This window comes from Mytilus californianus, unplaced genomic scaffold (genome assembly GCF_021869535.1).
Source record: "Mytilus californianus isolate M0D057914Y unplaced genomic scaffold, xbMytCali1.0.p SCAF_11, whole genome shotgun sequence".
Lineage (NCBI taxonomy): Eukaryota > Metazoa > Mollusca > Bivalvia > Mytilida > Mytilidae > Mytilus > Mytilus californianus.
This window is the reverse complement of record NW_026262593.1, coordinates 51950239-51962518: the sequence shown is the minus strand read 5'-3', so window position 1 is coordinate 51962518 and position 12280 is coordinate 51950239. Positions and strand designations below refer to the sequence as shown.

Sequence of the window (12280 nt, the reverse complement as noted above, 5' to 3'; positions counted from 1 at the left end):
TCACAAGATTTATAAAGGATTTGAAGTGATTTCAAATCTTTTTAACTTATAGTAATGACTGGTGATCCTTATACAAATTTTATTAATTTTCTTTAAAAAAATATTTGATTGCTTCCTTTCAGTTAACCAATTATATGTAATAAGAAAAAAATATTTCTAAATATAGGGGTAAATTTAATTTACTTTGAAACTAAATCAACCTCCCTTTGAATACCTGTATTATAGTTGGATAACTTTTATTGATCAGACTGGAGTCATTTTCTACCATCATCATAGTAGTAAGCCCTTATTTAACTATCAAGTTATTAAGTCAAAAAAAATAATAAGAATTTGAAAATAATATCTACATATATTAATACGTACAGAGCTGTCTATAATTTACATTCTAAATTTGTTTTAACCTATACTGAATTTTTGAACTCATATGGCCAATAAAAAAAATACATGTAATCCAGTATTGAAGATTTTTATCAAATTTTCTATGTGCTTAGAACTCGCTAAAACTGCATCTGAATATGAAAAAAAATTATATATGTAGCATTTTTATAGGCAGATATACAATCAATTATAAATCTGTGAAACAGATCTTCTTTAATTGTATAGAATGCACATAAAAAGCAGGAAAAAAAGTTTTTTTCACTTTGAATTGCCATTTTTTTTAAATTTTGTTTTAAATATGAAATGTTTTTGATACAAACATTTTGCCATAATAATATATATGTTATAGGGTAACTGGCTGGTTGGATTGATTGATTGATTGCTGCAAGCTTAATGTCCAGTGGCAATTATTTCATGCATAGTCAGGATGAGAAACAATCAAAAATAAATGGAAAATGTGTCCATGGGACACAGATGATGCTCCCACTTGCATATAATGTTATAAAGGGGTAAAACTTGAGAACGGTAAAAGTCACACCACCCATATTCGAACTTTATCTGAGTTTTGTGGTAATAAGCATTGCGTATAAGTTTCATAACATTTGGTTGAAGCAAATTAAAGTTAGAGAACGGAAGCTAATTTTAGGATGTTCGTATGTACAGAAGGACGTATGAACAGATAAGGGTTAAACACTTAATACCGCAGAGGGAGTATGAAAATAGATAGGATCTGCAAGGTTGTACGGCAGGAATGAAGGGTTGGGTATTTAGACTGCCACTTAAAAACAATGGTATGTTAGATTGGGGCTGAATTGTTGATTTGTACAATTGTCTTGACATGCCAAAATCATTTTTAATTTTGGAACAATTCAATCAACTAGAAAATCATGAGCCAAGCATGTCACCCTATAAAACATATTCTGTTCATGATATGGTTTTTTAAATATCCATCAGAAACCTGGAATTTAAAGTTGTAAATCTTTTCAATTTAAGGAAATATAATGAAAACATATTCCCTGTTTGAAACATGTCTGCAAAAACAAATCATCAAAAAGTTTTTAAATCTTTCATAACACAAGACATATTACAAAAGAAATTGAAAAGTGAATTGTCAAAATTTTGTTTTATGCATTTTTTAAAACATTAATTCCTTTTTTTCAACTAAAAAGTTGTTCCTTTTATGCCAAAAAGACCTAAGTTTTCACTGAAGTTTTCAAACTTTTAATTTACGATCTTCATATACCATTTTTTACAGTGAAATAATATAAAACAAAAAACAAAAATAGCTTATGATCCTTGACAACATAATTTACATAGTTATAAAACATTGTAAAAGCAACTTCAGTGTTACATAAAAATACATAGATTTTTCATGATAAATTACATAATGTGGTTTTGAAACAATTAAAGTTTTCTTCATATTAAAACTGACAATAAGGCAGAGTTTTGACACGTAATTGGAAATTTTCAGAGCATCATACAATAACCAATTAATTTATTTTCCAGTTTTTCTCTGAATGATTAAAATGTCTCTTCTAATATAAACTTGGTTTTAATGCATGTTTATATATAGCTTGATATTTCCTATAAACAATCATGTATCAAAACGCTGCCATTTTTTAATTTTTAATGAAAATTACATTGATGCCATCTTTCCTTCTTAAAATCTTGGTGAATATTCAATATGTTTGAAAAAATTTTGTAACAGTAATATGACTTTACACCATAATAATTATCAATCATTTTCGCCCAAATTTCTTATGGTTTTATGATATTTTATTTTTAGACCATCTCCTCCTTTGGTCCTGATCTTGAAGATGTTTCTTAAATTAGCTGCAATTTATGGTTAAAATCAAAAGTTTATTTTGACATGTTCGAAGATAGTCTGAGGATGCTCTGAAATCTGAAATCTGACTCCTGGAGCCTTGGGCTGTCCCAAATGTCACAGTCCCCCCAAAAAACCTGTCAAACATCGCAGCAATCACTGACTAATTCATAAGACAGAAACCTCAAATTATATGATGACCCTTCAGGATCCATCAAGTACTATTCTTCCATGCATAATATTAGCTACCAATATTTTTCCCTTTCACCAAAGGACTTCATTTCTCTACACAACCCTAATAGGCTGCATATTCAAGATAAAAAGAAAAAACATGGAAAAATTTACTGTTATGATAAATTCTTCTAGGCTTGGTAACGGGGATATCAACTAACTAACAATGAAACCAATTCCACCAATGATTTTTTTAAATGTACTTTGGGTTGGTGTATAATTCTGACAGTGAGTAGGCCTGAGAACACAGTTTTTTCGTAGTGCATTTCTTATAGACAATTAATACAATTAAAAAATATCACACCCACGTTTTCTCAATTATACTTTTACAGTGAATTCTGTTTGACAGCTTCAGACATAGCATACTAGTTTTTAACCTTTTTCAACTGGACCAAATCTGACTACTTTACTTTAAAATTCATGACCCAAATTTTTTTACTGTGTAATTTCATCCTGCTTAACTTGCTATTTGATGCGTTAAACATTAAAAAATAAATTGTAAAGGGGTATAAAAAAAATTTGCAATTGAATACACTGTCCACATTATATGATGGACACTGAAGATTAAAGGATGATAACTGTGTTCCCTGACCACCAAGTATTGCTGTTACATGATCTTACCTGTTCATAAATATTTCCATAAGCAGCTAATTACATATAATTACGAATATATATAAAAATACATGTAGTCCCAACATATATCAGAGACAAATTTTTCAAAAAGTGCACTTCACATAGACTTCCTTAAATACCTTAAATCATTTTTTTATTTAAGTTTCAACAGCATGTTTCATACATAAACATTTATTTATTAATTTAAACCTTTTCAAAACATTTTGATAATTTTATTATTTAGTACATTTCATGACTTTTTTGTCAATAAAATACTAAATACTAATTCAATAATCTGATGTAAGATAGAAAACAGTGAAACACAAGTTTTTTGTTTACTTAACTATTTATAATTAACCTTTTGTCCTCATTTCTGAACCTTAAGACTTTTATCAAATAAATGGACATCGAGCTGAGCCCTAACTTTGAGAAATAAAACACCTGTTCATTTCATGTTCATTTTTATTTAGTTAATTGATTTTGTTTATTTAAATTACCTGAAATTATAATGAAGTTCTCTTTCTAATATATACATCCTTCAACTAGCTGATTTATATTGTGCTATCTATACCGGTCAGCAGTACATACATTTATATATAGGTACATATGTATACCAAACTGTAAAATTTACTGTCACTGATAACGGATGGAAAGTGAATTAAATTATTTATTGAAGGTCTTGAAAGCTGTATAAGACCATTTTTTCTAAAAACTTATTTTTGTTATCTATCATACATTTGTAAAAGAGTTCAGTGCTTAACTATGCTGGTTTTTTTTGTACATTCTTTTAGTTTTTGAATCTATTATGTAGTAAAGTTCAAGAGTATCTGCTTCTCTAGAAAAAACTCCTTAATTGTTGCTTTAGGTGTCAGACCACCAATTAAAAAATCCCTATCTGCTCAACCAAATTTTGCAATTTTACAGCTTTCTAAGTATTTTACCTTAGGTTTTATTTCATAGAAACCAGGTATATCCTGAATCATACAGGTATCACCTTTCTACATGCCAATTTTCAACATACCTTCAAAATCTTATAAGAAAGGAGAGACCTCCCGAACTGAGGTAACACTAAAAATAACCCCTGGTTTTCTGGAAATCTTAAATTAGTATACTATGGAGCACATTAATCCTCAAGTTTTAATGCAAACTCATTGACAAGAAATTTTTGGCTCAAAATGGTCTTAATATATTTCTCTTTCACCAAGAGTGTCATTTCTGCAAATTAGTTGGTTAGTTTAAGTAAACAATGACATCAAATGCACTATTTTTTGTCCGAGTAGGCCTACTTTTACATACGTTCTAAATTGGAGGGAGTAATTGGTGGTCTGACACCTAAAAATAACATTTCTAAAATAAGTATTCTTATTGTTTAAAAGAAATTAGATATCTATTTGAAAATTTAACATCCTCGAACATAAAGGGTTCCATGGTTTTTTTGTGTGTAAGTTTTGGGGTAACAATACCTAGAATTTTCACAAATTTCAATTAAAACAAAACAGAAACAAATCTCTAGTCCTGAATAAGATATTTTTAAGGACAAATTTGTGCTTGCATGAAACCTTATTCATAAAGAAACAGAAGAATAAAACTGTTTAAACATAACAACCAATCAGAAATAGTCATCTTTTTAATTCTCTATGTTATGTTCTCTTCAAAAAAATGGTTTTTCCAAAATAAAGGGATATTTTGTACATGCATTGTAACCTACTTTGTTTTTATGGTTCTTTGTCATTTCACCAATTACAATACAAGAACAGAGTTCCAATGTCCCCCCCCCCCCCACCCCCTCCTTTGCACATATTTTATATTTCCAAGGGGCATAACTCTTTTTAAAAAAGTCTATCGGCCACCATTATTGAACTTGTCTGAGATATTGCTGATATTAACCTATAGTATAAGTTTTATAAAAATTTGGCAAGAATTGTACCCAATAGAGCATTAACGAGGCCATTTTCCATAAATTTAATATTTCCAAGGGATATAACTCTTTTTAAAAAAGTTGATCGGCCACCATTATAGAACTTGTCCAAGATATTGCTGATATTAACCTAAAGTATAAGTTTTATAAAAATCTCGCAAGAATTGTACCTGTGAGAGCGCTAACAAGACCAAACGGAAGGACGGATGGACATCCGGTATTTCCATGTCCCCCGCAACGCGTTACACAGGGGACAATTATGATGCACAAAATGATGCACTATTTGCTCAACTGCTTGATACATGCATGGAAAGAAGGTAAATTGATCCAACTTTAATACAGCAAGATATATTTATGTGACCTTTTCCCCTAGTAATATATGCTGTTCCTTTTTTTTTTTTTTTTTTCTTATGAAAATATATTTTTAGTTTTTTTCAACAGCAGAAATCCAATTAACAGCTGTATAGCTACTTTTAAGCTTGCTTCCCGAAGAAGCAAGCCCATTTTGACACTGTTTTAGGAATAGATTAGCTTAGCTGTATTTGGCAAAACTTTTGGGATTTTTGGGTCCTCAGTGCTCTTCAACTTCGTACTTTATTTGGCCTTTTTAACTTTTCTGATTTGTGCTCACTGATGAGTCTATTGTAGAGACTAGCGTTTGGCATACAAATTTTCAATCCTGGTATGACATGTATGATGAGTTAATTTCCAAATTACTGTCCATTTTTTACATCTCCTTTTCAGGTTAGTGGTCATCCTGTTGCGGTTCATGAAGCTGCATAGTGCAGTTTGTTTATTGTGTGTTTTAGTTTTATGACGTATGGTCTTGCTTTTATATATTTTTTTTTCTTCCCTTCAAACAATTTTGCCAGTAAATGTCAGTGCCATATTGAAATACTATAGCTATTATAATCCATGTATTCAGAAAAGCATTTTTCTTAGTCTTTGGATGAACCAAATTTATAAAGTATAGTTTTGATATTCAAAAAAGTTATTTTCTAATACTACATATACAACAATTTCTTTTTTTTTAATTGCAAGGAGCAAAATCACTGTAAAAATCATCCATGATTATAATAACATATGGTCTTGCATTTATGTTTTTTTTTCTTCCCTTCAAACAATTTTGCCATTAAATGTCAGTGTCATATTGAAATACTAGCTATTATATTCAGAAAATTTGTTTTCTAGTACTACATGTACAACAATTTGTTTTTAATTTCAACAAGCAAAATCACTCCAAAAATCATCCATGATAATTACCATAGATGCAAAAGGTAGTTTTATTGTTGTACTAATTTATTACTGTTGTTTGATTCTGCAGCACTGCACACCAGACATTAAAAGTTTCCATATTTGACTGGAAGTGACACTACTCCTGTCCGTCCATTGTAATCGACAGCTCTGACCCGGTAAGTTCCCTCCACATAGTCATCTTTTTCCTCAGGTGGAGTAAAATAAAACGAAGTGATAATAATATCATAGTCATTTATCCTTATCATGACTTTTGTATTTTTTGGCTGGAAAATGACTTCGTAAGTCCATATACATTTTGTATTTACACAACCATCAGACCAAGTTATCAGGACTTTGCCTGCAGTCACGTTATAAATGGCGAGATTGGTCACCTGATCAGGCTGTTGGAGTGCATTTGCGCAGAAATGCAGAAGAATTGACTCCGGTGTCCGAATATTAAATTTCAAAGTATGTGGATTATTAAAATCAATAAAAGAGGCATTTAGAAATCTAGTTGGTCCTTCAGCCTGACGCATGCTCGTGAAATGTGAAACAGAAGGAAAATCTGGACTTCCAAAGTTTTTCCACATCGCATAAGGATTACTTGTCAAGTTATTATTGACGGAATAGCCCACAGCAGTAACAGTTGTCCCATTAGGATATGGAGGTCCAAGGAGAATACTCAATTCCACAGAACTTATTTCTTGTGGATCAGATTTTGTATCCATACTTTGATAAACCATGACAGTGGTCTGCCATGAATCAGGAGTACCAAGCCCGTCATAGTAATGACGAGTAACAAGCACACCAAGGTTGCTATCATTCTGAACTTTGACCCTCTGACTAAAGTTATTCTCCACTGTCAGAATAGCTTTAAGTTGTTGATCGCCATGTAAACTAAGCAAGCTCATGACAGAATGGACTGGTTTCCGTACAAATTGCACATGAGGTGGGTTTGTATTATTCATCTGGAACCGAGCTGTGAGTGTTCTCTGAGTAAACTGATGAGGGAACCAGCTCAAAAATGCATTATCATTACTTAGTAGTGTAAAATTAGTTATTGGTGAATTTTGATTGACTATAATCATATTCTGATGTTGGCTTATCACCTTGGCAACCATAGCAGCATAAGTAGCGTCTGCTCTCCAATCTTCATACTTAGACCAACCAACGAGAGGATCAGCCTCGTCATTATAAAATGGTTTGTTTGCTAAAGATGGGTATTTTTTCTTTATCTCGTTGACTATTTCTATCTCTCCGTTTAAAATATTTTTAGAGAAGCCATCGCCTTTCCTATGATATGACAGAAAATCAATCCTGACACCTTTCTCCCTGGTAAAGTAGTTTTGACCATTTACAACATGTTGTAAAAGTCCATCTGCATATTGGTTATGACCTGGACGATCGCATCCTGCGCCTGGTCCACCAAATTTGATTAATGGACTCGCTTCTTTCAGACCCTCTGAACAAGCATCGTAATAATTAAGAAAACCCTTCACGGTCATTTTAACCTTGTCAAAGTCATGACAGTCTGGTTCGTTCCAGGTCTCAAAGTTCCATGTCATTACTTCACTTAAACCATACTCGGCCACAAAATGTTGACCTAAATCTTTAATAAAATCCTTCCATAAATAGACTTGAGTCTTGTTTTCAAAATCATTGAAATATCCAGACGGAGACCCCATTAATTCAAATCCAGGTTTTAATTCTTGTTCAAAAAGAAACTCCAGCAAATCATCAAGTTTGTCATAATTGTAAACAAGACCACCATCTTTTTTTGTAGTCATAGAAACCAGATCTAACAGCCAATGAATTCTGACTTGCTTTATTCCCCCATGGGCAACTGAACCAATCAGAGCCAAGTTATGCTTCATGTCTCTACCAAAATCATAATCATATGCTTTCTCGTGTGGAAGTGGTGGACAAAATCCTGTACTTCTCCAAAAATGTGTAAAATTGTTCTGGACATTATAAGTGTCTATTTCAAGATGATAATTTTTTCCTCCACGTTGACCTGAATTTCGAAATGTCTGGTTCCACATTAAAATCAACCACATAATAAATCCCCACATTTTGATAGCTATCTTATATTTAATCGAAAAATGTAACTGATTATATACGTTTATTTACACAATCGTAAATATTTCCTTAACCTTGAACTCTGATAAGTACATGTACATCATCTTTTTCTTTTTCTTTATGGCTGGGTCATACTAAAGACTTGAAAATTGATATTTGCTGCTTCTCTACAAAGCACCTGGCATGAAGGAGTAACAGCAAAAGACTGGTCTGCTAGAAGTCAGAATATTGTGCCCTTGTATGGTGATATGTTCCTGCAAACTGTTCCCTGGTAAACTATTCATATCACATTAAAATGTTCTTGTCGCGTACAGGTGTGGATCTAGGATTATGAAAAAAAGGAGGGGGGTTGAGGGGGGTGCCTGGCAAACCAAAGTTTGGAGTTACCCTTGGAAAAAGTATGTAAACTGTTGTAGGAATAATTTTTGTAAAAGATTTTATGTCTGGAGAATTTTAGAAAAGGTATCAAACTGAGTCATAGGCACTTGGAGACAGGACAATTATTTTAAGCCCTCTCCCTTTTTTCCAAAATCCATCTATCATATTTTCTTTGATTTTAGATGCAGATTTAAGCAACTATAAGTCACAGTACAGCCTTCAATATGGAGAAACACCCATACCGTATAGTTGGCTATAAAAACCCTGACATGACAAAATGTATATTAACTAAAACAAAAACAAATTTCAAATCATTTCTGTTTTTCCACCATAGGATCTTTAAAACTAATCAGTAGATAGGACTTTCAAACTAATATATTTAAAAAATTTAATGTTCGTGTATTTCAATGGAATCATGTTCAATCTACTTAACAGGGTAAGAACCATAACTCTAGAACAAGAAGAATGAATAACTATAAATAAAAAATAAAAATTTAACAGTGTATAGAAAATTGCTTTTTATCCAAATATTTGAATCTACGATCTTAAAGGTATTTGTTTTAAAAAGATTTAACCACAAGCATGATAAGTGTTTTATTTAATAAATATTTTGTTTGTATTGTATTAATATGCAAGAGTTCTTGACATAGAAAAGCAGTTGATTGATTGATTGATTTAACATCTCGCTTAATTTTCAAGGATTTATTTTATTAGAATACAATATTCGAATTTATTGCAGAATTTTCATTAACTTTCAAGGATGTACAGTGATATCATAACATATATTTTTGCATGAATTAATTTGGAAACTTGAAATTAGGTGAAAATATAAGATTTCAGAAATTACATCGCTCAATTTAACAAATTCATAATGGTTGAATACACTTTATCTAACAGATAGTATTTAAGCACACTCTATTTCACTAACGGATGCAAACATACAGACTTTGTACTTTTAATGGTAACCAAACAATAAACATTGTCCTGTAAGTAAGACAAGGTTACAGTCAGATGTATAATATAATCTCTAATGGTTGAAATATAATACACTGACTTCCTAAGCCCAAAGCTCGATGATGACTATTTTCTAGTCTATGATATGATTTTAGAGGACAAGTTTGAATCTAATTTGATTGCTTCTAGTCAATGTTTTTTTTCAATCACTATCAATGTCCTGTTAACAGTACATGCGAATCTGAATTATGATCTTCAAATGTAACAAGAACACAAAAGTTGTCGTGCAAAACTTACCCACATTATTTAGACAAAATTTTAGAAAAATCAGGATATAGATTTCTGACAAAATCTCAATAAACTGCTTCGCTGAGCGCAGCTGGATACGCCCGCAGAGGTCTAACCCTGAACAGTTGGGGCAAAAATGGACACAATATTCAAGCTTGATACAGGTCTGAATTTGGATTGTAATTAAATATTTGACATACATCTATTATAGGTTTCTGAATAAATGTAGTCAAAGAACTTGAAGTTGGTTATATGAATTGAATTTATATTCAATTAAAGATTTCTTGCTGTTGTGCAATACACTGTGCTGTTGCCCAATACTTAGTAAATCTGTTGTCAGACTAAAAACAAAAAAAATTATAAAATTCTAAAGGGAGCTTACATCAATAGATATAAACAGTTCACCAAAGTTTCATACGAATTGCTGAAAGCATTTTTGAGTTTTTGTCTGAAAACTGGAAAATCCCCCCTTCTTTAATGAATAAACCCCATAATTCGGAAATGTAAAATCTAAAATTTATAAATTTCTAAAGGGAGCTTACATCAATAGATATCAACAATTCATCAAAGTTTCATGAGAACTGCTGAAAGCATTTTTGAGTTATTGTCCGAAAACTGGAAAATCCCCCTTTTTTTCATGAATAAAACCCCATAACTCGGAAACGTAAAATCTAAAATTTATAAAAATCCTAAGGGAGCTCATGTCAATAGATATAAACAATTAACCAAAATTTCTTGCAAGTTGGTGAAAGCATTCTTGAGTTATAGTCCGAAAACTGGAAAATCCCCCTTTTTTTAATGAATAAAACCCCATAACTCGGAAACGTAATATCTAAAATTTATAAAAAAAACGAAAGGGAGCTCATGTCAATAGATATAAACAATTAACCAAAATTTCTTGCAAGTTGGTGAAAGCATTCTTGAGTTATTGTCCGAAAACTGGAAAATCCCCCTTTTTTTAATGAATAAAACCCCATAACTCGGAAACGTAATATCTAAAATTTATAAAAAACGAAAGGGAGCTCACGTCAATAGATATAAACAATTTACCAAAGTTTTAAGCAAATTGGTTAAAGCATTTTTGAGTTAATGTCCGACATGTTGACGACGGACGGACGGACAGACGGACGGACAGACGGACGTACAACGGTATACCATAATACGTCCCGTAAACGGGCGTATAAAAAGCACTCACATGATAAAACTTGTCACCGTAAAAAAAGCTGCTGACCAAATATGAGGTCTTTCTGTTTGGTATACATAATTAATGAAAATTGTGACGAACTGATGACCAAATATGAAGTCATTATGTTTAGTATCACAGGAGAAATGTGTGACGATAATTTTTAATACAAAAATAAGATGTGGTATTGATTGCCAATTAGACAACCCTCCACCAGAGACCAAATGCCATATAAGTTAACAGCTATAGGTCACTGATTGGCCTTCAACAATGAGCAAAACCCAAAAAGCATAGTCAGCTATAAAAGGCCAAGAAATGACAAATATAAAACAATTCAAACAAGAAAGTTAACAGCTGGATTTATTAAAGTTCATACAACATATTGAAATAATTAAAGTATCGGCAAACAGGAAGTAGGTCGCAAACAGGAAGTAGGTCTCAAACAGATAAAAAGACCAGCTACAACTCATCACAGCCAAGCTGCTGACCAAATATGAGGTCATTCTGTTGAAAAGTGTTACAAACATATTTCTTGGATGAACAGATGAACTGACTGACAGACGGACTGACAAGGAGATTGTAATGTAGCCCCACTTTTAGAGTGGGGTATAATTTTCACATTTCATTATTATGATCTATTATCAGGTATACAGTTCAATCAAAATTTGAAACTTTTACATAACTATATACTTACAGAAATGATGATGAATTATCCAGGATGGTTCCCTTGGGTCCAAACTGACAGCATGGACTAACACCATAAAGTGATCTTGCTCTTCTGGAAATATAAAGTACATAAAATATATATATTTGTACAGATCAGATGTGACATAAAGAGAACTAGCTCACTTTAAAAAAATAATGTACATAAAATATATATTTATACAGATTGGATGTGACATACATGTACAGAGATTCAGCTCGTCTAAAAAATTGTATACATAAATAAATAAATGAATTACGGACTGGATGTGACATAGAGAGATACAGCTCTTCTGAAAAACAATGTACATAAAATATATTAATGATGTCAGATTGGATGTGACATACAATCACAATTACAAATGCACACAAAAATTTCTGATTTATAAGTAATTCCCGTATGCGGAGTGGGCAGTTGGGATTGTGGCCACAAATTTATGACATGTGTTAATGGTCATCTATGACTTAGATATTTCATAAAGATCAATTTAGTCTT

The 12280-nt window shown here is 31.7% G+C and overlaps 2 protein-coding genes across 2 annotated transcripts in view; both read right to left on the bottom strand.

The window, feature by feature from the left end:
- LOC127720296 (NAD kinase-like) overlaps positions 1-11889 on the bottom strand; it is a gene marked incomplete at its 5' end in the record, with an annotated part of 44818 nt that extends 32929 nt beyond the window's left edge. Inside the window, one exon of the mRNA XM_052226811.1 lies at positions 11777-11889. Within this exon, the coding sequence (XP_052082771.1) occupies positions 11777-11889 (113 nt within the window). The remainder of the gene's footprint in view (positions 1-11776) is intronic.
- On the bottom strand, positions 5386-9059 carry LOC127720295 (alpha-L-iduronidase-like). Its single transcript, XM_052226809.1, has one exon. The coding sequence runs from the start codon at positions 8270-8272 to the stop codon at positions 6305-6307; it is 1968 nt and encodes a 655-aa protein (XP_052082769.1). The 5' UTR covers positions 8273-9059; the 3' UTR covers positions 5386-6304.
- Positions 11890-12280: the final 391 nt, after the last annotated feature.

Bases quoted from the DNA above. Each gene is read 5' to 3' on its own strand.
- LOC127720295 (XM_052226809.1), bottom strand. From the start codon at position 8,272: ATGTGGGGATTTATTATGTGGTTGATTTTAATGTGGAACCAGACATTT.